The sequence below is a fragment of the Triturus cristatus genome, chromosome 8 (assembly GCF_964204655.1).
Source record: "Triturus cristatus chromosome 8, aTriCri1.1, whole genome shotgun sequence".
Taxonomy (NCBI): Eukaryota; Metazoa; Chordata; class Amphibia; order Caudata; family Salamandridae; genus Triturus; species Triturus cristatus.
This window is the reverse complement of record NC_140591.1, coordinates 743,423,982-743,448,263: the sequence shown is the minus strand read 5'-3', so window position 1 is coordinate 743,448,263 and position 24,282 is coordinate 743,423,982. Positions and strand designations below refer to the sequence as shown.

Genomic DNA, 24,282 nt, shown 5'->3' with positions numbered 1-24,282 from the left:
GTTTATATGATATCATGGGTGTAAGTAGCATAGGTTGTGATTTACTATAGAAAAATAAATATATTTTATCAAAGTGTGTTAGGAAACGTGTCAACGATGAACTCTCACGTTATAAAGTTTAGCTTCAATCATTTCTGAACATCTTTATATGAAAGAATAACTGAAAAGATTTATCAACTACTATGATTAATCCTGATTATGGTAGTATATTTACTAAAAACGACTTCTTGGTGTATGCAATCGTGTGCACTGAAAATGACATAAGAAAAGTAGGTGCTACATATTGCTATTTAATGATGCTTCCGTGAAACTTATAGAGAATGTATTTCACCTATATAACAATCTTATTTGTCCGAAACAATGTTAAAATTGTGTGATTTGAAATGTATTTGGATGTTGGTACATACAAAAGGTGTAAGTACCATATATTGACACATTATTTGTAATTCTACTAAATGTTCCTAAGTGCTTCAGAAGGTATACTTAAAACATGACTTTATGTTCCTTTTTGAATGTATGCTTATAACTATTTACTGTGTGATATTAGCCGAAATTAATTATGGCCTTAATACATTCACAAAGTTTTATGCTTTGTTGAGCTCACTGTCTGTGAGAGATTTTGTCAGTATAACAAATTATGTGCAATCGTGTTTTTCCTTACTAAGTTCACATTTATTGAACAAAAGATTTTTCTACAACTATGGTACAATTCCAGGACATCTACCTGGGAAACTGTCCTCATGAACTTGCTCCGATGCTCTAGCTAAAGGAGCATTGTTCTAACATAATTGTCCCATCTATTTCTCTGCATTTTTTGTCTTCTTTATGTTGCCTGACACACACTCCATACGAACTGACCAATGGACTGAATGATCTGACCAGATGAGGTGACTCTAGGAGGTGTCACCCTGAAAACGCTAAGAATATATTATTGCCAGACATACGGGATAAGTGAGCATCTGGCTTCTTTCCCGAACTGATGTATATGCAGTATGCGATTGTGGTCTCTCCCTTTGGGGACCACTCGAACTTGCCCAATTATCTCTTTTCTGAATGTTTTAGCTTTTGGTACTTATTTGGACCTTTCCTTATTTGTCTTATTACCCTATGTGGTCTATTGATGCACTTATCTTTCTAATATTTGATAAACTAAACTAATTTTACTACTTTGACTCAACTGTCATGTTTTATCCTTATAAATGTGAGGATGCATTTCTAATTTAGATTTACTAATGACAAGGGGAGATCCTATTAGAGAGATCTCAGAGCATTAGATTCCAATACTATTATTCAGTAAAGCTTTAGCTGAACTTTTAGTATGTATGTTTTTTTCAGGATATTTGGGCTTGCAGTGATAATTTTTAACGTTTATACTAATGCCTTGAGAGTAATTTTCTTGAGCTTGATATCAACGTTGTAATTCAATTGTCCAATTCCTTGTCCGCATTGGATGACTGTTGGAACCCTTTATATCATACACCTCTCAGCACACAGCAAGGTCCATCTGAGGACCAAGAGAGAGGCAATTTCATGCTTGAAAATTCTTTTCCATTTAGTATTACAGCACTTAGTAACCCAATTTCCAACAGTAAATCTAACCCCTCGAAAGCACAGAACTTTCTTTACTGTTGCTGAGGTTGGAGTGGGAATAGTTAGTTTTACCCCTCCAAAGTCCATCACTTTTCCTACTGTTGCATACGTTGGAGTGAGGCAGTACATTTGACCCTATTATAATCCCACACTTTCTTGCTGTTCACGATTAAGAGGCAACTGTAAATCTGCCAACTTCAAAGTCCAACACTTTCCCTACTGTTGTTTATGTTGGGGTGGGAATTGTAAAACTGGCTCCCTTCCAAGGTCCAACCATTTTCTTTCTGTTGTTTACTTAGGAGTGGGAATAGTAACATTGAACCCTACAAGTGTAATTTTTGTAATATTTTAATTGTTTTTGTGATTTATTTTTGTGATTTAATTTTAAAAGTTATTTTAAATAGTTTTGACTGATGTATTCATATTTTGTAAATAATATTATTTTTAATATATACATTTTTAGTTGTAATAATTTCATTGTACGTGTAATTTTCTATATTTGGTATATAGACCATCTACATCGCAATGCGTTAACAGTCCACAACTGAGTTTCCTCTCTTCTTACTTGCCAACTTTAGCTTGCCTTTGACCACTCACAGTGCTCTGCAGCCTTTTGGCTAGGTTTGTACTATGTAAATATCATATGCATACATAGAATCATTGTGTTTTTAATTATTGGTCAATATAAGTAGTATGTTTTATTTTATTTTTAATGTTTAGTATATAATTGTATTTATTATATTTTATGTTTATTCTTTTTTTAATTTAAAGTATATAGGGCAGATTTACAAGAAAGTGACTCATCTGTAAAGATGCGTCACCTTCCCTGCGCCACCATTAGAAACTCTTGCGCCACTATGGATGCGCCGTATTTACAATACGGCGCACCATGGCGCAAGGATTGACAGATGCGTCAGAAATTCTGACGCATCTGTTGACGCAAAAGTCACTCATTGCTGGAGTCGTTTCGCAAGCACGACGCAACTCCAGCAATGCAGGGGGAGGCCTATCCTCATTGTGCTGCGTCACTCCTTATGCCTGCTTCACGGAGGCGTAAGAATTTGACGCAGTGGCGTCCTAGAAGTGGCGCAGTGAAATCTTGTAGATTTCACTGCGTCACTTCTACGAGGCTTTTTTTCATTGGAACACCCACCCTGCATACATTATACCTGACGCAGGTATAATGTGACGCAGGGCTTTACAACATGACGCATGTCCCTAGATGCGTCACGTTGTAAATGGGAAGCATTTTCCGCTGCTGCTGCGTCACAAAAAGTGACGCAACTGTAGCGCAAAAATGACTCAAGGGGCTTGTAAATCTGCCCCTATATTTCTATTTTATGTTTGTAAGTCAGAATTTGTTGTTATTTTTTTTAATGTACTCCGTTTTCTAAATAAATATGTTTTAAAGTTAATAAATAGTGAATTTTAATACTTTGATATATTTGCCCAATTTGTGATTATATTTTAGTTTTCTTTATTTTTGTATTCAAACATGTGTCATTTACATACAAAGAATATTAAGACAATATTTTTGTCCTCAGTAATTTTGGCAACATTTTTGCATTTCAATATTTTTGCCTACGATATTTCGGCACACAACCAACAATACAGAGAGCTGTAATTTCCTAATGTCAACTTCCAACCCTTTAATTTAAAAGACACACACTCTGACATCTTAGCTAACCATTTCTAGGCAATCAGTTCTTCTAAATGGTTAAATCCTATGTTAAATTAGTGCCATCTAATAGGTCTTTAGGTTTTTGCTTTTCAGACAAATTTAAGGCTTCTTGGGTCAGGAAGGCTCTATAGGCAGAGAGAATGAAAGTATCACTTTATACAAATTAATCCATTTTGAATGCATATTTTTTTCACTTTTCCTTAGTCTTTACTCCTCCCTTTCAAACAATAGATGTCCTAGCTATGCACACTTGGACTTTGTTTATATTGGGCAAATTCCATTAAAGTCAAAGATGACTTTACTTTTCCTCAAACTTCATATTAATAGCTTAGCAAAACATTATTTATTAAAACTGCATTTGCACAGTAAGCATAATAGTGATATAGGAATTGATATAGGAATCGCAGCCCAGTTGTGGGTGCTCTGTATATGAAAAGATGGAAGTGCTATAACTTCTGATCTGCTATTTTCTTTTACTCCTTCGTTTGAAGAAGATTCTTCCTAATGAGGTGAAGCCACAAAATATGGCCCCAATGCTCTCACTCTGTTCGGTATTGACTGATTTCCCTCAGAGCAGTGTTCAATTTAACTTAATTTATTAATGTATTTACAATTTCTACTCAGGGCAGGCGGTTTCGAATGAGACATCTTTCGCCACAAGCCTTTAAAACCATTGTTTAATATATAATAATGTCATGTTAGTAATGCAGTTCTACATACATGCAAATACTATGCAATACCTTAGGTATATTCATTACTTATAAATGGTAATACCAAACTACAAAGTTTTGAAAACATCTGAACATTTATAGGACATTATTTGTTTATGCCCTGTCTTTTCAACTTTGACTTCTGGCTGCTCTTGCTGTTTTCATTGCTAAATATTTTAATGTGTTCTCTGATAAAAAAATTGTTAAGTTTAGATAATGCACTTTTGTAGTTAGAGATTATCAGAATAGTTTAATAATTGGCTTAAATCGCAGCATTTATACTTTATCATTAATTCAATAGAGGCTACATCTGGCACTGCAATATTGATAATTTGCTAATTCGTGTCATATTGCTCATGTGGAATAGAAAACTATTAAAATGTGTAATGTCTGTGCTGTTTTAGTCATTTGCCTGTCGCCATTTTTGGTGCCTTGGTGCCTTTGAAAACAATCCTGGGATTGATGGTGACAAAAATACGTTTCTTTTATAACCCACATTAGCATGTACACAAAACCTTCCGACCTTCATGGAACTGGATTCGATGTTCTTCTGGGGATAGGAAGTGCCTCTTTGCAGTTAGCACAACTTTAGGCAAGTCATAGATTGTGACAGTAGAATTTGGATTTGCCAGAATACATTGCTTGGCTAGTGCTCCTGAACAGCCTTAAAAAGGAAAAAAAATCAAAGAGAAAAGTTAACATTTGATTTATATAAACATTAAAGAATGCCATATATTCAAGAAAAGTCTAGCTGCATGCTCAATTTCCTAAATAACAAAGAACTGCTTACCCCTGACTTCGGAAGTGCAGGAAAATCAGGGACGTATTTATGCAACAATGGAAGAAGTCCAAGCAATGACCAAAATTAGAATAAAACCTGGTATCCCCCCCCCCCCCCAAAAAATATAAATAATAATACCTGGCCTCGAGCCACCCACCCCATTGCCTTCATTGCCTTCCCTCCCCAACTAAAGGTGTGTTTTCTGTTCTCCTTGGTGGAGAGAGCCAGTACAAAGCAGACAGCCTCTCTGAAACACGTTTGTGTGGTTTGGAAATACCTGTCATAGCGAGCCTGCAGAGGCCTATGGCTAGCACAAATCTGGAGGTTGGCAGGGGCAGAGTACCCCCTGCATTCTCCTATTTTGGTTCTCTGGAGGCATGAGCGAGGTAAGAGAACATGTTTGAGACAAGTACCACTCCCTGCTTTTGAAGGACTCTTAGGAATTAATCTGTTTTACTGTTTTTCTGCCTTAATAGGTTTTATTTGCTGAATTGAAATGATGAAATATATAGCGCAAGGCCATGCGGCGGGCCAACCCCTGATGCCCTGCAAATATTTTTTATGTCGCTTCTGCACTAAGCACTTTCTCCGGCACACTCGGACAGTGTTACCGGCTGCCCGAACCAGACTGCTGCTAAACACACGATTAAGAGGCTGAAGGGCCAGGCCCTGCTGCTAATCACAGGCCTGCATTAGCTGCCAGTCACTATTTTTATCTTAATTGACTCTTAATTTGTCCCACATAAATCTCCCCCTAAGTACGAATATTAATTAGCACCCGGACTCTATTGATTATAGATCTTGAGGCAACCTTGTGCACATAGACCCCGCTACTTGCTCTTAAGGTTGATGCAACATTACATGCGCCCCATCCCAGTATACAGGCTTTCATTAACAAAACTGTACGCCTAACGGTTTCCCGGCTGCCCTGCCTTTGCCCTGGAGTCACCTGCGCGCATGGCACTTTTCGCAGGTTCAAGATCCTCTGCTGCGAATTTTGCACTTTAAGACGTGAACCAAATCAGCGCTCAGGCTAATTTTATGCTCATAAATCATTAGCCGCATTTTAAAAGCTTTTATCTTACATATGAGTCAGTCAGTCAAAGTATGCTTTATTCGAATTTCATTCATAAAAGCAGAATACAAATTACAAAAAAAACAATACATACAACATTTTAAAATAGAAATAAATTCCAGTCAATAGCATCAAAATTCAAAACATACTTCTCAATGTTTTCTGACTTGGTTGCTAAACCTATATAAATAGAATGCACTGTTCCGTTAGTAGTGGTAAGTTATGAAGAGTAATGAAATAATTTAGATAAAAATAATTTTAAAAATGACATACAGGATAAAAATGCAGAGAAAATTGGCATAGCAGAGAATAGTCAAATGACTAGCAGTCTCTATCTGAACAAGAGAATAGTCAGGTGACTAGCAATCTCTGTCTAATCAACCATGCCCATCCTAAATACTTTGCGGTAGCTACTGAAATCCAAGTCAAAGTGCTAGTGCATATAATACGCAAAGCTACAATACTACTGCTTGTCCCTAAGTTTTTACACATCGGGGACAACCAGATACGTCTTGGAACCGCATAAGATTTACAAGAAAACAAAAAATGACCGATGGTTTCTTTAGTAATACCACAAACAGGGCAGTTATCACAAGATCCACCTATCCACTTAGCTGTCAAAGATTTGAGGGGTAGTGCACCTGCTCTGAGTTGGAAGAGGAGCTTCCTTTCTCCAGGCCTAGTTATAATATCCCAATAGGGTTCTAGACAGGGGTACATCTTGGCCTCTAGGAATTCTCCAGTCATGGAACCAGCACTGGAGCTACTCCAGTGCCAGGAGGCAACCATCTCCCAGTATGTGCTCTTTAAAATGCTTTTAGATGGAAAAGTTGCTCTCACCGGATCTTCCCAAAGTGAGCACATACCCAGCTCGTTCAGGGATATCTTAAGTGATTTTAACCATCCAATTTTGTGGTATACATCAGGTCGTCCATAGCCTGCGCCAATACAAGATCGGGCGAAGCTTTGCCATATCTGAGACTGCTCTTCTACCCAAATCGTATTTAAGGGGCAACAATGGGGTGCTTTTAGGGACACCAGTTATTGCCCTAAGAAATGTATTCTCCGAGGATTGAAGTGCAACCATCTTCTCGAAGCCCCAGAGCTCAGCACCATAAAGCACAGAGCCTAGAGCCTTTGCTTCGTAGACCTGTAGGGCAGGTTATACAGGTTTGGTTATAGATTTTCTGTGCTCTGTACAAATAGCATCAGACAATTGCCTATTTCTAAGTGTAGCAATATCAATATGATGCCGCCAACTCTTCTCGCTAGATATATGTATACCTAAATATATAAAATTATTCACTACCTCTAGCGGGCGGTCATTCAAGGTAATTTTAGATTTAAAACTACGATGGGGGTTAAAAATCATTAGTTTTGTTTTGGCTGTGTTAACCTCTAAGCCATACTCCCCACAAAATTGATCAAAAATAGACAAGGCACGCTGTAAACTGCTAGGGGTTTTAGATAGGATGAGCGTGTCATCTGCAAACATTAAAATAGGGATTTGGGTCCCAGCTAAAAAAGGGGCATCCACTTGTGCAGAGAGCATACGGGCAACAACGTCATTGATGTACAATGTAAAAAGCACGGGAGCCATCGAACATCCCTGCCGAACTCCCCTCTCGACAGGGAAGTCCGCAGTTACCAAGCCTAGTCCCCCCCACTGGATTCTAGCATAGTTGGATTCATGGAGCCTCATTATCAAAGATAATAACTCGCTTGGGAGACCCTGCTTCTTAAGGACCGACCATAACTTAGACCGGGGAACAAGGTCAAAAGCGGCCCGCAAATCAACAAAAGCCGCGTACAGGCTTCCCTTACCCAGCACAACAGTTCTCCATTGCAACAGGGTAAAACGAAAGACCTGATCTACCGTGCTTGTGGACCGACGAAAGCCTGCCTGGAAGGGTGAAAGGGCATTAGACTCTTCCGCCCAATCCAGGAGCCTATTGACGATCACACGCCCCACAACCTTTTGAATAGTATCTATAAGGCTTATTGGTCGGTAGTTACCCGGTTGAGACCGCTCACCTTTTTTAAAGACAGGTATGATGACTGCACCCTGCCAAGATGTTGGTATCGCTGCACCCCGTGCAATAGCATTCATAAGAAGATGAATGTACTTGCACCAGCGCTCTTTATCATTAATGATTAAGTCAGCTGGCACCCCATCGAGACCAGGGGTGCGTCCACAAGCCACTGAGCCAAGGGCCGTCATGACTTCAGCGATACTGAAGAAATTATCTTGGAATTGATCTACACTAATTTCTGTGCCCAGATTGGCATTATTTCGCTCGGCGTACTGATTTTTAAAAAATGTTACCCACTCATCTTCTGGCACATTGTTATGCGGTGGCTCGGGAGAACCCGAATTTCCCCACCTAACAATGTGCCAGAATAACCGGAAATCTTTACTGTCGCTAGCTGCCTTTAGCTCAGACCAGTGGTGCTCGTCCCAGACTTTCTTTGCCCTAGATATACTGATTTTGTAATCCTTTCTAGCAGATTGAATCACAACAGATTGCCCCCCCTTGATGGCATTACCTAGAGCTAGTCTTGCTTCCCTACACTGGTCATTATACCACTTAGCAGGCTTTGGAGCTCTGGCTCCTTTATTTTTCGCAGGTTTAAGGAAATAGTTTTTGATTGTGCAAAAGAGGGTATTGTGTATTCCTGCTACCTTGTCTAAGCCAGTGCTAAGTGGATTAAAGTGCTCTATGTCCAATATTGCTTTGTCTACTTGTCCACTGATATTAGCAATAACCTGATGGTTAGTTACTATATTTTCCCACCTTAATCTATGCATATCGTTAGTGGGGACAATCAGGGGGGGGGACGATCTCAAGAGGGCCTATGGGACGGTTAGTATGGGACCACCATTTATGAATTGCACACAGGGGGTTGTGATCGCTCTCTATCCTCCCAACAACCTCCATGTCGCAGATCAGGGGCCATAGTTTAAGACTACATAAAACGTAGTCAATTCTACTATTGTATCACCCGTTATCAAATGTACTGGTCCCATTTCTGTCACTACTAGTCCTTCCATTTAGGGCTCTTAAGCCCTTTTCATAACAGAGGGCATTTAGACCGATCACATCATTGGACCAACGCACAACCGGAGTGAGCTCCAATTTAGGAACTCCCCATTGCCGGTCCTCTTCGTCCCCGAAAAGATCATCTTCATTGACTAGGGGTTCAAATGTTCTATTAAAATCACCCGCAATGACGATGTTGGTGCTTGAGGAATGGGTATCAAGAAGACAACCCAAGGCTGCTAGAGCCTCAGACCTCCCCCCTCTGTTACTCCGGACATAGACATTATAAATATCCAACGTTCCTAATTTATCTAGGTCCATCTTAATTAGTTGGATATCTCGATTATTAGTGTCAACAACTTTGATAGCCAGCTTTAAACTCTGATGGACCCATATAGTTAAACCCCCATAGGTCTCCCCCTTGGGCCCTTTAATGCAGGCACAGAAAAATTCAAGTATCCCTGTACAAAAGAGGGTTCACATAACCAAGTCTCCTGGAATATGCATAGATCAAAATTATTAACAAAACTTATCCAATCCTCAGATTCCAGTTTTGAGGACAGCCCTGCAATATTCCAAGAGAGTAAATTCCCCGTAATGGCCTCAGTGCCAGCCAAACAGGAGACAGATGGTAGAGAATCTGGGACAATGAGATGATTGATACAAGTGTCTGCAATTACTTCTGGCACTGAGTTTCTTAGCTCATTAAAAGATGGAAATATATCAGGAAGTGGCTCATCAGGGACCAAGGACGGAGCCTTGGGGTTATTGAGTCAGTCCACGTCTTCAAGATTAGCTAACGCCTCATATCGATTTCTGAGCGGAATGGGAGGGTTAGGTTGGTTACAAAGTAGAGCCCCAGGATTAATAATGGAAACTGTCTGAGATCTGGGATAGAAATAAGTTAATTCCCAGGTAGTAATGACAGACCTCATATGATTTGTGTGCCAGTTAAGAATGTGGCTGACAGCTCTAGGATCCCTAAAGTTAATTAAAATGATATCCCCGTTTATATTCTTTGGTGTGTTTCCCAGCCAGGGTAGACGCCTAACGTGTAAGATTTCTCCATTGATATACGAGGGGAGAGGGCGGTTCTCTCCAAGCCAGTGGATCACCTTGTTCTTTAGCTGCAAATAACCCTCTGTTACACCATCCTTTAAAGTTGGTACACCCGCAAGGACAACTACAAGAGGGACAGCTTCTGGTGGCAAGTCAATAGAAAAAGGCCCACGTGTCTTTGTAATAGGGACTGGATTGCAACCCTTTCTATCGTACATTGGGCCTTTTTGTGTTGAGATATTTTCTCCCAGGGAATCTCTGTCCTTGCTTGAAATGATGGGTTGCATTAAATTGGGAATAGTGGTTCCTCCTGCATTGCTATTAGTTACATTATTAATACTCGGGTGGATTTGAGAGATAGACTCTAGTGGTAATGCAGTAGAGGGTGGTGCAGCAGAAGCTAAAACAATAGGGGACACTATAGTTGACTTTGTAAAATTCGTAATTGATTCCCTGTTATTACCCATTAGGAATTCTACTTTGTCTAGCCTTTTTTCAATTGCTTTTAAACTCTCAACAATAGGCAACATAAGAGATTTCAATAACTGGTCTATGTTGCCGAGTATCAACGTGGTAGTTGTATCATTTGCAAAACGAGATGTAGACATACCTGAGAGAGATGTATTTTCAGTACAGGGTAAGAGGCCTTTATCAATATTAACCAGATCAGAATTACGACCGGGTTTTTTTTTTACTCCTTAGTAGCTCAGAGTCTATCTTTCTCCTTTTCCTAGGTAATGGGCCTGGAAGTTTAGATTGCCTGGGTGGTTTAACCTTTTGAGGTAAAGGCTTGATAGCTTGTGGTAATAACCCATTCAATACAACTGGTTCGGTAATTAGGCTAAGAGGTATGGGTGAGGCAATTGGGGACAGATCATTGGATGGCTCAACAGAGATTGAATTCCGAGATAATATTAGGGAGTCATTATTACCAGAGAGGACGGAAATCTCATTGTGAGAAGGACCACTCGTGCCTGGGGGAGTCACTAGATGAAGAAGGTCCGTAGATAGAGGCGTGCTTTTAATAAGCTCAATAGAGCTACGCCGCCTCGCCCTTGATTCTGCAAGAGTGGCTTCACGATCTAGTCCCGAATTGACTTTAAACAGATAACCATCAAGGGTACCCCTATTAACACATTCAGCCATGTTAATGAAGCTAATAAAATACACTACTAAAGTAATGCATACAACTGGACTGAAGGAAACAAATCAAGGATGTCAATTACAAACACTAAATAACAAACCGAACCAAATTACAATATACTGGGAACAGTACAGATAAAAGTCAAGGGGGAAGCCCGGCCCGGCCTCCTTCGGCTCCTGAGGGCTACAGAGGGCCCGCCATTTGCCCGGGCGCCGCCCGCGCGCGTCCTGCGACGCGGAGGAAGCCACGGTCTTTTGTGCGCCTCCGGACGCGTGGGTGGCGTCAACGGGCGCTAGGGCGCCTGGGAGCTGTAGTCTCCCCGCTTCTGGGCTGCGAGGTGAAGTGGCGGCTGCGGCAGGTTTCACACATATTTAGCAGTGGCTTCTTTTATTATCCTTGAACTGCCACAATGGTAATGTGTCATAAAATTAACTTTTTTTATGAAATTGATTAATTTGACGGATGTTTGTAATGGTTTTAATTTACTGTACAATAAAATTTACTTGCTCACTCCCAGACTTCGTTCACGCAAGGCAGATGTCATTTAGTCAATAAAACACTGGAGGTATGGTCACATGCACTTTCCAAATATATAACAAACTGCTTTTGTTTCGTGTGCAGACTGGCCTAGCTAGGGTATGCTGCTGTCTCCGGTCAGAGACAGAGCAGGTTCCAAGTGCAAGCCGGGCTTTGTGTTTGGAAAGGCCGCTACTGTTCTGTACTGAGTAAAGGTCTTCATTGTCCCACAGTCTAGCAAGGGTGTCGCATGGAGGACACAGGCCCCCATGCAAGCAAGGAACATTGCCCTCTCTCCTTGTTTAGTATTAAAAGATCACCTCCTGCACCATTGGTAGCCATGCCCCTACAGTCCAGTCATCCTTTACAGTGGCAATGCAGCCTGAAGGTTCCAATGTGTAGTAACCTGCAGAAGCATTGATGATCCCCAAATCTTCTTCTATCCCCAGTGTCAGGTTTTTTATGCCTCCACATGCTTGCCTTTTGGTCAGGGAAGGCTATTTGTGTGCTGCCTTGCCAATGACTAGTGTGAGGAATTATTAACATTTTCAGTGGGGCAAACGCCTGCCTCCTCAGTGGTTTGTGGAATTACTCTGAAATGCCTAAAGATGTGGGGATATTTATGCCCCCAATTTACTCCAGGGTCACAATCTTGCCCAATCCCAATAGGACATGTATTTCCCCCTTGCCCTTCCCAAGGGCAAAAGGGAATTAATGACCTCAACTTTCTCCTGCCTTGTAAAAGGGTGGTGATATTTGTTGAACCACAGACCTTGTCACGGTTTTGAGGAGGGGTTATTGCCTCACTGGCTTATACAAGAGTGAGAAGGGCCAGCCGCTCTTCCCCTTGCCAGAAGGAAAAGTTTAAGTTTGATGTGCCTCCTCCATCCCGCTGTTTTAACCAAGGGCTTAATGGGTTACCAATCACTTCCTTCACCCTAAGGCAAAGTAGGGGTATAACAAAATCCCCAGCTCTTGGGCAAAATAAGTGGAAAAAAGCACCCCTACAGCTTGGGCAAGGTGGGGGGCTCCAAATACCCCACCTGGGGCCATTATACATTGACCCTCATCAATGTCAGGATTCGTTGATGCCACAGGATTAGATTTGAAAAAAATTAAATTCCATAGGTAAAAAAATGTTAGTAAAGGCTTAGCTAAGGGTTACAGTATGCTGATAGTGGTAATTAATCAGGATGCATCCCAAGCCATCATTTTTTTCCCCTCAATGCTTGCTCAGATTGAATCTAGGCATAAGCCAATCAAGCTTGGTCCTGCAGCTCCGAGTGGCACAGTAAGCAAGGGACTCAAATTTAGGCATATCCGTCACACTTATGGCATCTCAATGAAGAATACATTATAGTGATGGATGGAATGTTTGAATTAATCCCAGCAACATGTAATAGCTCTAAGACACACCCCAGTCCACTGTTTATTCTGTCTTCCAAGCCATGGAACCAAGCTGCACCTAACTAAAGGGACCGACATAGGCTGAAGCCAGCCTTAGGTTGCTTGTGTTCTGGTTCAGAGGATCTGGCTTGGCAGTTAGGCTGGATTGTTCCTATTGGAGCAGGGGCAAGGTTGATTTGCATATGGCCAGTTCTAATGAGAGGTGGTATGGTAGGCAGAACAATTATGATTGTCTTTCATGCGGCCCGGGTTATTTCCTGTAGCTGAAATTGATTTAAGCATTCCACCCATCACTATTTTGATCTCAGTCCTAGGAAGAGGTGGGCGGGCCAACATAACTGGGAGAGCCAAGCCGAGGATCTGGCTTGGATATTAAAGCATGTGCATGAGCCGAGCCCTGAAAATATGTGCTATGAAGACCATACAAAAAAAACACGTAAATTATGATAAAGTTTCTTTAAAGCTCAAAAAAGTGTATTTCTTTAACATGTGTAAGCTCTAACATTAATAGGGCACATGATAGCATTGCACTGTGAAGTACTTACTAAAAGTGACAGTTTTCTACGACTCTTACTCTGAAGTCACATATTCGAAAGTGCGTTCACAAGCGATAATGAAGAAAAAAGAGTTTTAGGGAAATCAAATATTTGCTTAAGATCGCACAGTTTAAGAAAGGAAGCCATGATTTATCCAGGTTTTACAGTTTTACTCTGTACAGATCAGCCAGTAAATGGGTATATTTGTCTTTCCTTATGTTAACTCTTTGTTTTTACCTCTTAGTGCATTCTTCTTCAGTTTTTAAAATATTGTGCAAACGCGACTCAAAGGTATTGAAGCTCTTTACATGAGCACCAGTTACATTACACAAGGTTTCATGCATGATTTATAGGTATGGGAGATTAAGCGATTTGCCCGAAATCACTTGTTGAGCTGATGTCAAGACTCGGGTTTTCGAGTTCTATAGTCGGCATCTTTCACCATAACACCGCATCCTGGGTAGACAGAGGGAGAAAGGAGCTCCATGAAAGCTAGTCGCTCTATGGGCTTGAGGTTCTAACAGGACCTCAAGCTGAGTCAGAGCCAGGCTTCAGGCTCGAGCTTACAGAGGCTCGCCAATCTCTAATGCCAGGTAAATACAGGGTGTGGCTGTTAGTCATAATATGTGCCTAAGAACTTATTTTACAATTCAGAGCACAACAACAGTAAAGTGATTTTGATCTGTCACTATTACAAATCCAATTTTAATTTATAGAGCACTCTACAACAGCAGAAGTTCAAACAAAAGTAATAATCTTACGCCTGATACTGTTTGCCTGGCCACTACGGTCTGCTACTTATGTTCATTCACAGACCTCCCCTTACCGGACAATGGGCCATCGTATGCCCACTCTACTTTCTTGAATTTTTCTCTTCACCTTCAAGCAAGAGGTAATTTTAGATAACTACAGGCATTAGGTTCTTCAAGGAGGGTGGCAACTAGATCCAACATTTGATCCACCCAAACCTCGACTTCTTAGAGGTTGCATTTATCGCATACTCCTCCTTAACGTATAGGGGGCTTCTGAGGTCAAAACCCTTGATTTGAAAAGGAAAAATGGGGTTGTAACGTTTTTAAGCCTTGAAAGAAGTCATTAACACAATGAAACACGCGGTGCGCGTCATATCTCAACCTCCGTGTCAACAGACTTTTGGGCTATCAATTTTCTGACATATAGACTTTTCTTTGAACTTGTGCTGTTGTTGAGTGCTTTCTAAATTAAAATTGGATCTGTAATAGTGACAAATCAAAATCACTTTACTGTTGAGCACTAGATTGTAAAATAAGCTTGTATATATGTGGAGATCTTTATTGCCCAGATATTAATGTACACTACTTGGATGGCATAGTGTCTATTCATTTGAGCACACTATACTTATTTCCATATTATATCTATCTACTTACCCGAGGTGCTGACAGCCTGTTATTACCACTGCATCTTTTCCCTTATCTGAATGTGCCTAATAACTATGGGCCTGGTTTAGAGTTTGGCAGATCATTACTCCATCACAAATGTGACAGATGCCATCCACCTTATATCACATGAAACATCACTTGTAATTAGGAGGATGGGATATCCATCACGTTTGTGACAAAGTAATCTGTCCACCAATCTCTAAATCTCGCACTAGTCTTTAGTGTATATTGTGCCTAGTATGTACAGCTGACCAAAGGGACACCTATTACTGCTCCAAGGTCCATTCCCCCTTATTACCCTTAAGTAGGTTTCTGGTTAGTCACAATTGGCAGTGATGACTCGTGTGCATCGCTTTTGTTTGTCAGTAACAAGTCAGAGCTTGAGCTGTCTGGAGCAGAGTACATGGAGCTTCCACCAGCCTTGAGGTAGCGGAGCTGTTCCAAAATCACCCTCACTTCCTGGTCACAAATATCAGAACTGGGTGTCGAGAACTACCCAACCGTCACATGGCAATTGTGTGGAAAGGCTGAAAGCATAGATGAGGATTCAACCACAGGTTTGGCAAGATCCTTGCATCAAAGCCAACACTAAATTAGGCTTAAGTGGCGTGGGTGGTGGTGTTTGATGGGAGTTTCCCCTGAACAATTCTAGAGGAGTGCCTTATTGACTTTTCTTACTTCCTACATATTAGAAATGAATATCATTGATTAACACAGAGACCAATTATACAATTGCTCTAATTGATTTATGGTCAAATTCATTTTGCCAATATTTTTACTTTAAAAGATGTCTCTGAATGTTTTGTGACAGTAAACTATTTCATTAAAGTTTTACCACTTGATTTGCAAGTAAAAGTTGTAATTATGTAGCTGGATTGCCCTTTGAGTTGCTAATATTGCACTACCCAGCACTTCTGTCATAGTTAGTGCTGAGGTTCACCAATTATACACAAGAGAGTGATGATACTTTTAATGGGTTCTATAGGGCCTCTTTGGCACGCTTGTTGGGAAAGCTTAGCCATTGTAGATATAAATTGTTATGTTCTATCTCTATTTTACCTTTCCATCTGGGATTTCTTAATTTCCTATTGTGTCAGTAGACTCAGAGAAGGGGCCGAAAGGCATCCTTCCCTATCAGATTTATTTTGGTGCCCATGCCATCCAGCAGATCCATGGAGCCTCCGCTACCTTGCACTAAAAAAATGTATCAAATCATTTTTGACCCATGAGGTCTCTGAGGGATACCCCCATCAGGCATAGGGGGACAGGGTATACCTAACCTGCTCCCTTTTATCTTTTTTTAACATATTTCTATGACAGAGAACTCATTCCACAAATTTTAGAATGGCAGCAGCCACATCTTTGTTGACGTGGTGGTATCTAATCAGATCTTAGCTTCAGATTTGCCAGCTACATAGATCCTCCATAGCGTGAAATATACAAAAACATACCAAGTTATTGAGCCTTTGTTTCTCAAACATTCCTGCTTGTGTTTACACTCAATCATAAAAAGCACGGTTTCTGGATCAAGATCTAAGCTTCTGATAAATTTGGAGCAATTCCGTTCAGCATTTTTTACAGTATATTTTTTCTATTTTCCTATGGAAAAAGTGCATTTTGTGACCCCTCCCTTTTCAAAATAATACCCTTTCAGGCATTGAGTGACGCATAAATTATGCAAAAAAGAAGCAGAGAACTCTGGGTAGTTCTCAAGTTTAGGTGGAAAGCAGCTCTTGTATAGAGCACCCTCAACACCAGCAACACTCTAGATCTGCTCACCTCAAATGTCTGCTTTGTGATCAAAGTATTCAAGCATAGGATTAGCACAATGTCATCTACACCAAGATAGAAAGGGGCAAATTATTTTGCCATTTCTACAAAAAAGTTTTTAGGCATAGGACTAGCACAGTGCTGTCCATGTCGAACTATAAAATGACTAAAGCTTTTTACCACTCCAGGCACAGTATTACAGCTTCGATTTGGTAAAATATCAACCAAGCCAACCTGAAATGAATATTCATTTCAGGTTGGCTTGGTGGTTGGTATTTAAGAGCTATTTTTCTAAATTGGTGTGGAACCTTTAAGTGTGATGTTTTCACTGTTTTACTGTTTAAAGTGCAGTGCAAATACTTTACACGTTGCCTCTTATGTTAATTTAGGGTGTGTTTTATGACTTACCCTGACTAGGGTTTGTGGCTACTGCTTGACCAGGGCCTGTACACCCCAGTCAACCAGGAACCCCATTTCGAAGAACATATATATTGCTTACTGGCGGTCACCAGTAGGTAGTTATAGTTAGGACGATAGTTCCATAGAAAAAGTGTTTTTGACGTGCCACAAACTTTTCCAAAAAAAGTGTCATTGTGAGTCCAGTGTTAATAGAAAGTCTTGAGGTGATCCGTCAAGAAGGGGCCAGGAAAAAGGTGGGGTCAAAAAATACAACTCCCCATGTTAATTCCCAAAGGAGCTTAGAACACGACTACAGCCTGAACCACTGGGCAGAATTACACCAAATTTGGCAGGAAGGTAGATTTTGTTTCACAGATCACGCTTTCAAGTATTTAGTGTAAATCTGTTCAGTAGTTGTTGAGAAATGTAAGGGAAAGAAAATAAGGATATCTGGGCAGAGCCTAAGTACAGATCTCATGGTGAGATCTGATTGACTCTCAGCACTTCACCCAGAAAGTGCTGGTAGCCATCTTGGAACCAATATACATGATAGCACCCTGTTGAAATGCACTGTTGTGAATGCCAGGTTTTGAGGGTCACAAAAACGAGAAATCATTTGTTGATGGTACCATACTAATTTTAGGACGTGTAATGTGTTCTAAGGTGATTTTACCCTGTGAAAAAGACTTCTGGTGGGAGCACATCAATCTTGTTTGAAAGAAAACAGTTTACTCATGCTGATTCCCATGGAGGTCATAGAAGGTGCTCCAGAAGCAAAAATGAGAGCATATCTTCTGTAAATTCACAATATGGGGGCTTACTACGATGCCGTGCAGCTGCACCGTCATGGAAACGGGACCAACCAACCTCTGGTCGGTGGTCCCAATCACCTAATTACGCTGTGACCGCACATGGTGTGGTTGAATACTCACATTTCCCTATGGGAGCATGTGTTAAGGACGTAAACCGGCCGTGGCACAAGTTCCCATATGGAAATGAGAGGTTGTATTCATCCCTGAACCAGGTGGCAGCCACCTCAGGGTGCCTGCCACATAGTGCTGGGATCCTCAGCCCCCAACTGGAGGCTACAAACAAAAGGGGGCCATGCTAGGGGCCCCCAAACATGCTTTCTGACAGGTTTTCCTTGTCGGAAAGGCTGACATGGAAAGCCTGCCAGAAACTGTGCATCGTAACCCGGATGCTGTAAAATGCCGTCCCTCTAGATTACTGGCCAGTTCTGACTGGCTGACAGGCTCCTTGAGCCTGTCAGAACCCAACCGGACTGACAGGCCTTTTTCACTTCCATCCACCTAAATTGTAATTAGTTGGTCGGAAGTGAAACCACCAATCTTGGTTGGAAAGATATAAGGTCGGAGGCTTTCTGACCGAGATCATAATCGGCCCCTATGTTTCTCAGCCACATAAGAATCTAACATTCTCAGTAAAAAAAGTACTTCCAACATGAGCAAATTCCCAGAGTGTTATAAGAAACAACTAGGTAGCTAACAGTCTTATTTATGACAAAATTATGGCACAACTGAAGCCGTCTTGATTGAATCCCACTGGTAAAACTTAAAATATTTAATTTAGAAAGAAACACAATGAGGGAGTTTATTTTCCCATACAAACTATGGTTAGTGCATTAGAAAGGAAAATGAGGACACATTTTAATTCAAAGCTCAAATATCTTCCTGCTGTACTTCGATAGAAACAGCCTGTCAGTTGATTTGTTGGCAAGTACTGATACATCCTTCTCATTGTTATAGCCCCTTCGGTGCTCATGACGAACTGGGCTCGTCATGGCACACAGTCGCCGTGTGCTCATGACGAGCCCAGCTCGTCATGACACCCACCCACGGGGAATCGCTGGCGCCCCCCCGCGGGTGGCCGATCTGGGTTGTTTTCATGGGGAAGGCAGGGGAAGACCTTCCCCTGCCTCCCCCCGTCATCAATGACGTCAGCGCACAAGTTGCGCTGACGTCATTGAGGTTTCCCTTGGATCACCAACAGGAATGCCCACTAGACGCCAGGGATTTTTTTTAAAATGGCCATCATTTTGTTGTTTGGGGGAGGCAAGGGTCGCGCCCCCTTTTGGGGGCAATATTTCCTTGCTTTGTCTGCCCCCCGGGGGGGGCAGACTTTTTAAAAATAATTAAATCAGCCCTTTGGCCATCTTACTATAATGTAGTGGGGAGTGGCCCCTTGGGCAAGGGTCACTCACCTTTGGGGGCCATTTTTTATGGAATGTTTGTTTGTTTTGTTTGGGGGAGCGGCCCCTTAGGCAAGGGTCGCTCCCCTTTTGGAGGGCAATGTATTCAAGCTTTGTCTGCCCCCCCGGGGGGGTAGATTTTCTTTATTAAATAAAAGAAAAGAAATGCCCACTGGACCACCAGGGAGTTTTTAGTGGGGAGTGGCCCCTTGGGCAAGGGTCACTCCCCTTTGGGGGCTTATGATTTTGGCAGTCTGCCCCCATGGGGGGACATATTTCGCTATTTTGAGGTCGAGCATTTGAGACCTCTTGTATATACTTTAGTATATACTTATATGTTTATATGGTTTGTGGGCTTTGGAGATCAGCCCTAGGACGTGTCTGCTTCCGCTTAGGGACTTTTTTCAGATCAACTGACTCTATTTAACTTTCTTGATAGAAAACAACCAGCAGAGGTCAATAAAATACCAGAATGACTTCAGCATTCTCTAGTTTTCAGTCCATAGAAATTGTCTACCACGAGCACCGATAGACAATATTCTTTTTTAAATCTTGTATTTTCAGTGATATGACCACCGAAGGCTCAGATTTTATATTAAAAACAGAGCTTTGGACTATACCATTTCCCGCTGAAAGGCAATATTTCTCCCCGTGTGTTCCAATACTTGGCGTGTCACGCAGTTTGATGCTTGCTTTCCCTCCATGTCAAAGAACAGCAGATGTTTCAGGGTGCAGCCTAATGTGCTGCATAGCTAAGTACATGTAAGGTCCCAAAGGCAAGACCGATTGCATTGCAAATGCTTGTTTAATGTAGGGCCCACTAGGGCACCAGGGAGTTATTTGTGGAGAGTGACACCTTGGGCAATGGTCACTCTCTTTTGGTGTCAATATTTGTTGCTGTGTCTGCCCCGCAGAGTGCCAGATTGCCATGTTTTGAAAAAAAAATTGGGCACACCAGGGATTTTTTTGTGGGGCGTGGCCCCTTGGGAAAGGGTTGCTCCCATTTGGTAAGCATTAATTTGGCCGTTTCTGCCACCCTGAGGGGCAGATCGGCTGATTTGTTTTTTTGTAGGGCCACTAGGCCACCCGTTTTTTTTATGTTGGGGAGCAGCCCCTTGCACAAGGGTCGCTCCCCTTTGTGGGAGGATGATTGTGGTCATTTCTGCCCTCTGGGTGGCAGAATAGCAGTATGTTTTTAGGCCCATCTGCCATCTAGGGGGGCAGAGGCCACTAGACACCTTTTTTTGTGTTTGGGAGTGGCCTCAAGGGCAAGGGTTGCTCCCCTTTTATGGGGGTGAATATTTTATTTACACTCTTAGGCCCACCAACCCCTTAGCTTGGCTGGTGGATTGTGTGTGGACTGGTGCATTATTTGCATATGTGATTGTAATGTTCTATTCTCCTTTTTATTCTAGTGTAAAGCTTTTGATTCCTGTGTGAGATTTTGACAGTGGTGTTCTGCAGTTTTGCACAGTTGTATTTTTTTGGTAAGCAAAACATTTTTGTTGTATTTTCTCCAAATGAGTATTTTTGTCATGTGTGGATGATTTTTTTGTAAGTGGTGTCATAATGGCAGCTTATTTAGTTAGTGTTTTGTGCATGGAATTCTTTGCGATGTGTTTTGCATTGTCTTATGTGTAATTTTCTTTTCTCTTTCTTTTTTAGTGGGATATTGTTGATCCATACTGTTTCTGTGCAGAGTAGGTGGTGGTGAATTTAGCTGCTTCTGGCAAGTGAGTGGTATCGTTTTGGAGTATGTAGGTATTTCTGATAAAGGTGCATTTTGTTTATTACTTATTTTTTAAAGTGTCTGTTGTTGTTGACTTGTTTGACAAGTTACTTTTATTAGTAAGCAGTATGGCTAGCCGTAGAATGACTGCTCAGCAGGTGGTTGGTATGCTTCTTGAATCTTCCTCTGAGCAGGATTATGAGACTGACAGTGCGTCTGAGGGAGAGGAGGGAGGGGAAGATTCAGGCAGTGAGTTTTCTCTCCACATGGAATCATCAGATGATGAAGGTACTTTCAGTGCAGATGAAGCTACTCTCAGTGCGGATGAAGTGCCTGTGTTAGAGGAGAATACTGCTGTGCCGATGGTGCAAGAGGCATCTGGATTACAGCCTGAGGCTGATAGGCAGTTTTTGAGGGACAACAGTGACAAACTTAGGCCCCACTTTAGAGCTACCCAGTGGACTCCCACAAATTTGGAAAAGATGAAGAAGTTTTTGGGTTTAACTTTATTGATGGGTTTGATAGGGAAGCCGTCCATGTCTTCATATTGGTCTACCAGTCCCTTGATGGCAACGGCCATATTTCCTGCAGTTATGACTCGTGATCGGTATTTACTTTTGCTACGGATGCTGCATTTTGTTGATAATTCTTTGGCGTTGCCACGAGATCACCCTGAATGTGACAGTGTTTTTAAGATTCGGCCTGTTCTTGATCACTTTGTAGATCGATTTTCAACTCCAGGGAAAGAAATATCTATTGATGAGTCGTTGGTCTTGTTCAAGGGCCGTTTGGTTTTTAGACAGTACATCTCTAGCAAGAGGGCACGCTATAGAATTACGCTGTATATGTTGTCTGAGAGTAGGACAGGATATGTTTTTAATTTCTGTGTGTACACTGGTAGGGATTCCACTATTGACCCCCCTGGTTGTCCGTCCACTTTTGGAGTTTCTGAGAAAATTGTGTGGGATCTTGCTAGAGGACTGTTTAACAGAGGCCACCATTTGTACCTTGATAACTTCCACACTTCTGTGCAATTGTTTAAGGAATTGTTCAAAGTGGACACTTTTGCTTGTGGCACAATCCGCTCTAACCGTAAAGGTTATCCAAAAGAGCTTGTTTGCAGTAAACTTCAGAGGGGACAGTGCAGTTCCTTGCGTAGTGATGAACTACTAGCTGTAAAATTTGTGGACAGGAGGAATGTGTACATGCTGACTACCATCCATGATGAGAGTCCTTCACCTGTGGCTGGTTGGGGTCTGATTTCTGAAGTGTACAAACCTGTATGCATTTTAGACTACAATAAGCACATGGGTGGTGTTGATAGAGTAGATCAGAGGTTGGAACATTACACTGCTATTCGTAAGGTTTAAGTTTGGTATAAGAAGTTGGCCATCCATCTCTTTAATTTAGCACTTTCAATGCTTTTGTTGTGTTCAAGGAGTGTTCTCCTGCATCAAAGTTGACTTTTGTTCAGTTTCAGCAATTTGTGATAGGCAGCCTTGTTGTTGTGGAATAGGCAAGTGTTCCTAGAGTTGGAGTGGTGGAGGATGTGGCTCGATTGAAAGAAAGATCGCCACTTTCCAGATTTCATTCCTCCCACATCCTCAAAAGACTTTCCCACCAGGAGATGTAGAGTCTGTTGGCGAAGAGGTACGCGGAAGGAGACTTGTATGTACTGCCCCGAGTGTCCTTCTAACCCTGGGCTGTGAGTCCCTGCTTGTTTTAGAGCTTACCACATGCAAAATAATTTTTGGGAGCATCCATGAGTGGTAAAGTGAACTGCCTGGTCTGTATTCTTTAAACAATTTGATTCTATTTCAAGGTTGGCATCAGTGCAATGTATTTAGTTTCAGATTTTGTGTTAGTAGATTTGTATCTATTTGCAATTTGTTTGTGTTTTTATTTTTGTCTAAAAAAATCCTAAATGTGATGGTTGTGTGCGTGGACTGGACCTTGGCTGGCAGTGTGCGTGGACTGGTGCTTGGCTGGCGGTGTTAATGGACTGATGCTTGGCTGCTGGTGTGTCTGGACAGGTGCCTGACTGGAGGTGTGTGTGGACAAGCGCTTGGCTAGTGGTGTGCGTGGACTGGCGCTTGGCTGGCGGTGTGCATGGACTGGCGCTTGGCTGGCAGTGTGCGTGGACTGGCGCTTGGCTGGCGGTGTGCATGGACTGGTGCTTGGCTGGCGGTGTGCATGGATTGGCGATTGGCTGGTGGTGCGTGTGGACTGGCACTTGGCTGGTGGTGTGTGTGGACTGGTGCTTGGCTGGCGGTGTACGTATACTGGCGCTTGGCTGGCGGTGTGCGTGGACTGGCACTTGGCTGGCAGTGTGCGTGGATTGGCGATTGACTGGCGATGTGCCTGGATTGGCACTTGACTGGTGGTGTGTGTGGACTGGCACTTGGCTGGTGGTGTGCGTGGACTGGCACTTGGCTGGCAGTGTGTGTGGAGAGGCGCTTGGCTGGCAGTGTATGTGGATTGGCGCTTGGCTGGCGGTGTGCATGGATTGGCGCTTGGCTGGCGGTGTGCGTTGGCTGGTGTTTGGCTAGTGGTGTGTGTGGATTGGCCATTGGCTGGAGGTGTGCATGGACTGGTGTTTGGCTAGCGGTGTGCGTGGACTGGCGCTCGGCTGGTAGTGTGTGAGTAGTGATTTGCTGCTGGCCACTACACACACTGCTAGCTGAGTGCCACTCCACGCAATCCATCAGCTTGTGTGGTTGCTGTGTCAGGAATGTGGGCATTTGAAAGTGATGGGCCCTTGAATGGCGCTGTCTGCTTGAGTGAGTGTTGTAATCTGATGGGCCCGCGGCTGGCGGTGTGAATGGTTTTGTATGTGTCACATGTATGAAAGGTGTATGAATGGCCTGTAGAGAGGTTGGTGCCTTGTTGTGTCTTTACAGCTCACGAGCTGTGAGTCAATGGTTCAGTTTCTCGCCCTTTCAATTATTAACAGTGCATGTCATTTTTGTGAAATCACTTGCTAATACAATTGCATATACTGATCCATCACTCACCCTTGTGCCAAATCCAACCAGTATGTGTGTGTGCTTGAGGATTAGATGGCTGTGCAGTAATATTTGTCCTTTTGAAAAAGGGACAAGGTACACCCTGTCACGGGTACTTGGGCCTCCCACACATGTGAGGCACCATTTTTACCAGGAGACCTGGGGGAATGCTGGGTGGTGGGAAATTTGTGTGAGCCCGGTGATGTCACAAC

General features: G+C 42.2%; 1 protein-coding gene across 1 annotated transcript in view; it reads right to left on the bottom strand.

Moving 5' to 3' along the window:
* The window catches only part of ASMT (acetylserotonin O-methyltransferase), a 255,792-nt gene that overhangs the window by 54,569 nt on the left and 176,941 nt on the right, over positions 1-24,282 (bottom strand). The window contains exon 6 of the mRNA XM_085622161.1: positions 4,505-4,645. Within this exon, the coding sequence (XP_085478287.1) occupies positions 4,505-4,645 (141 nt within the window). The remainder of the gene's footprint in view (positions 1-4,504; positions 4,646-24,282) is intronic.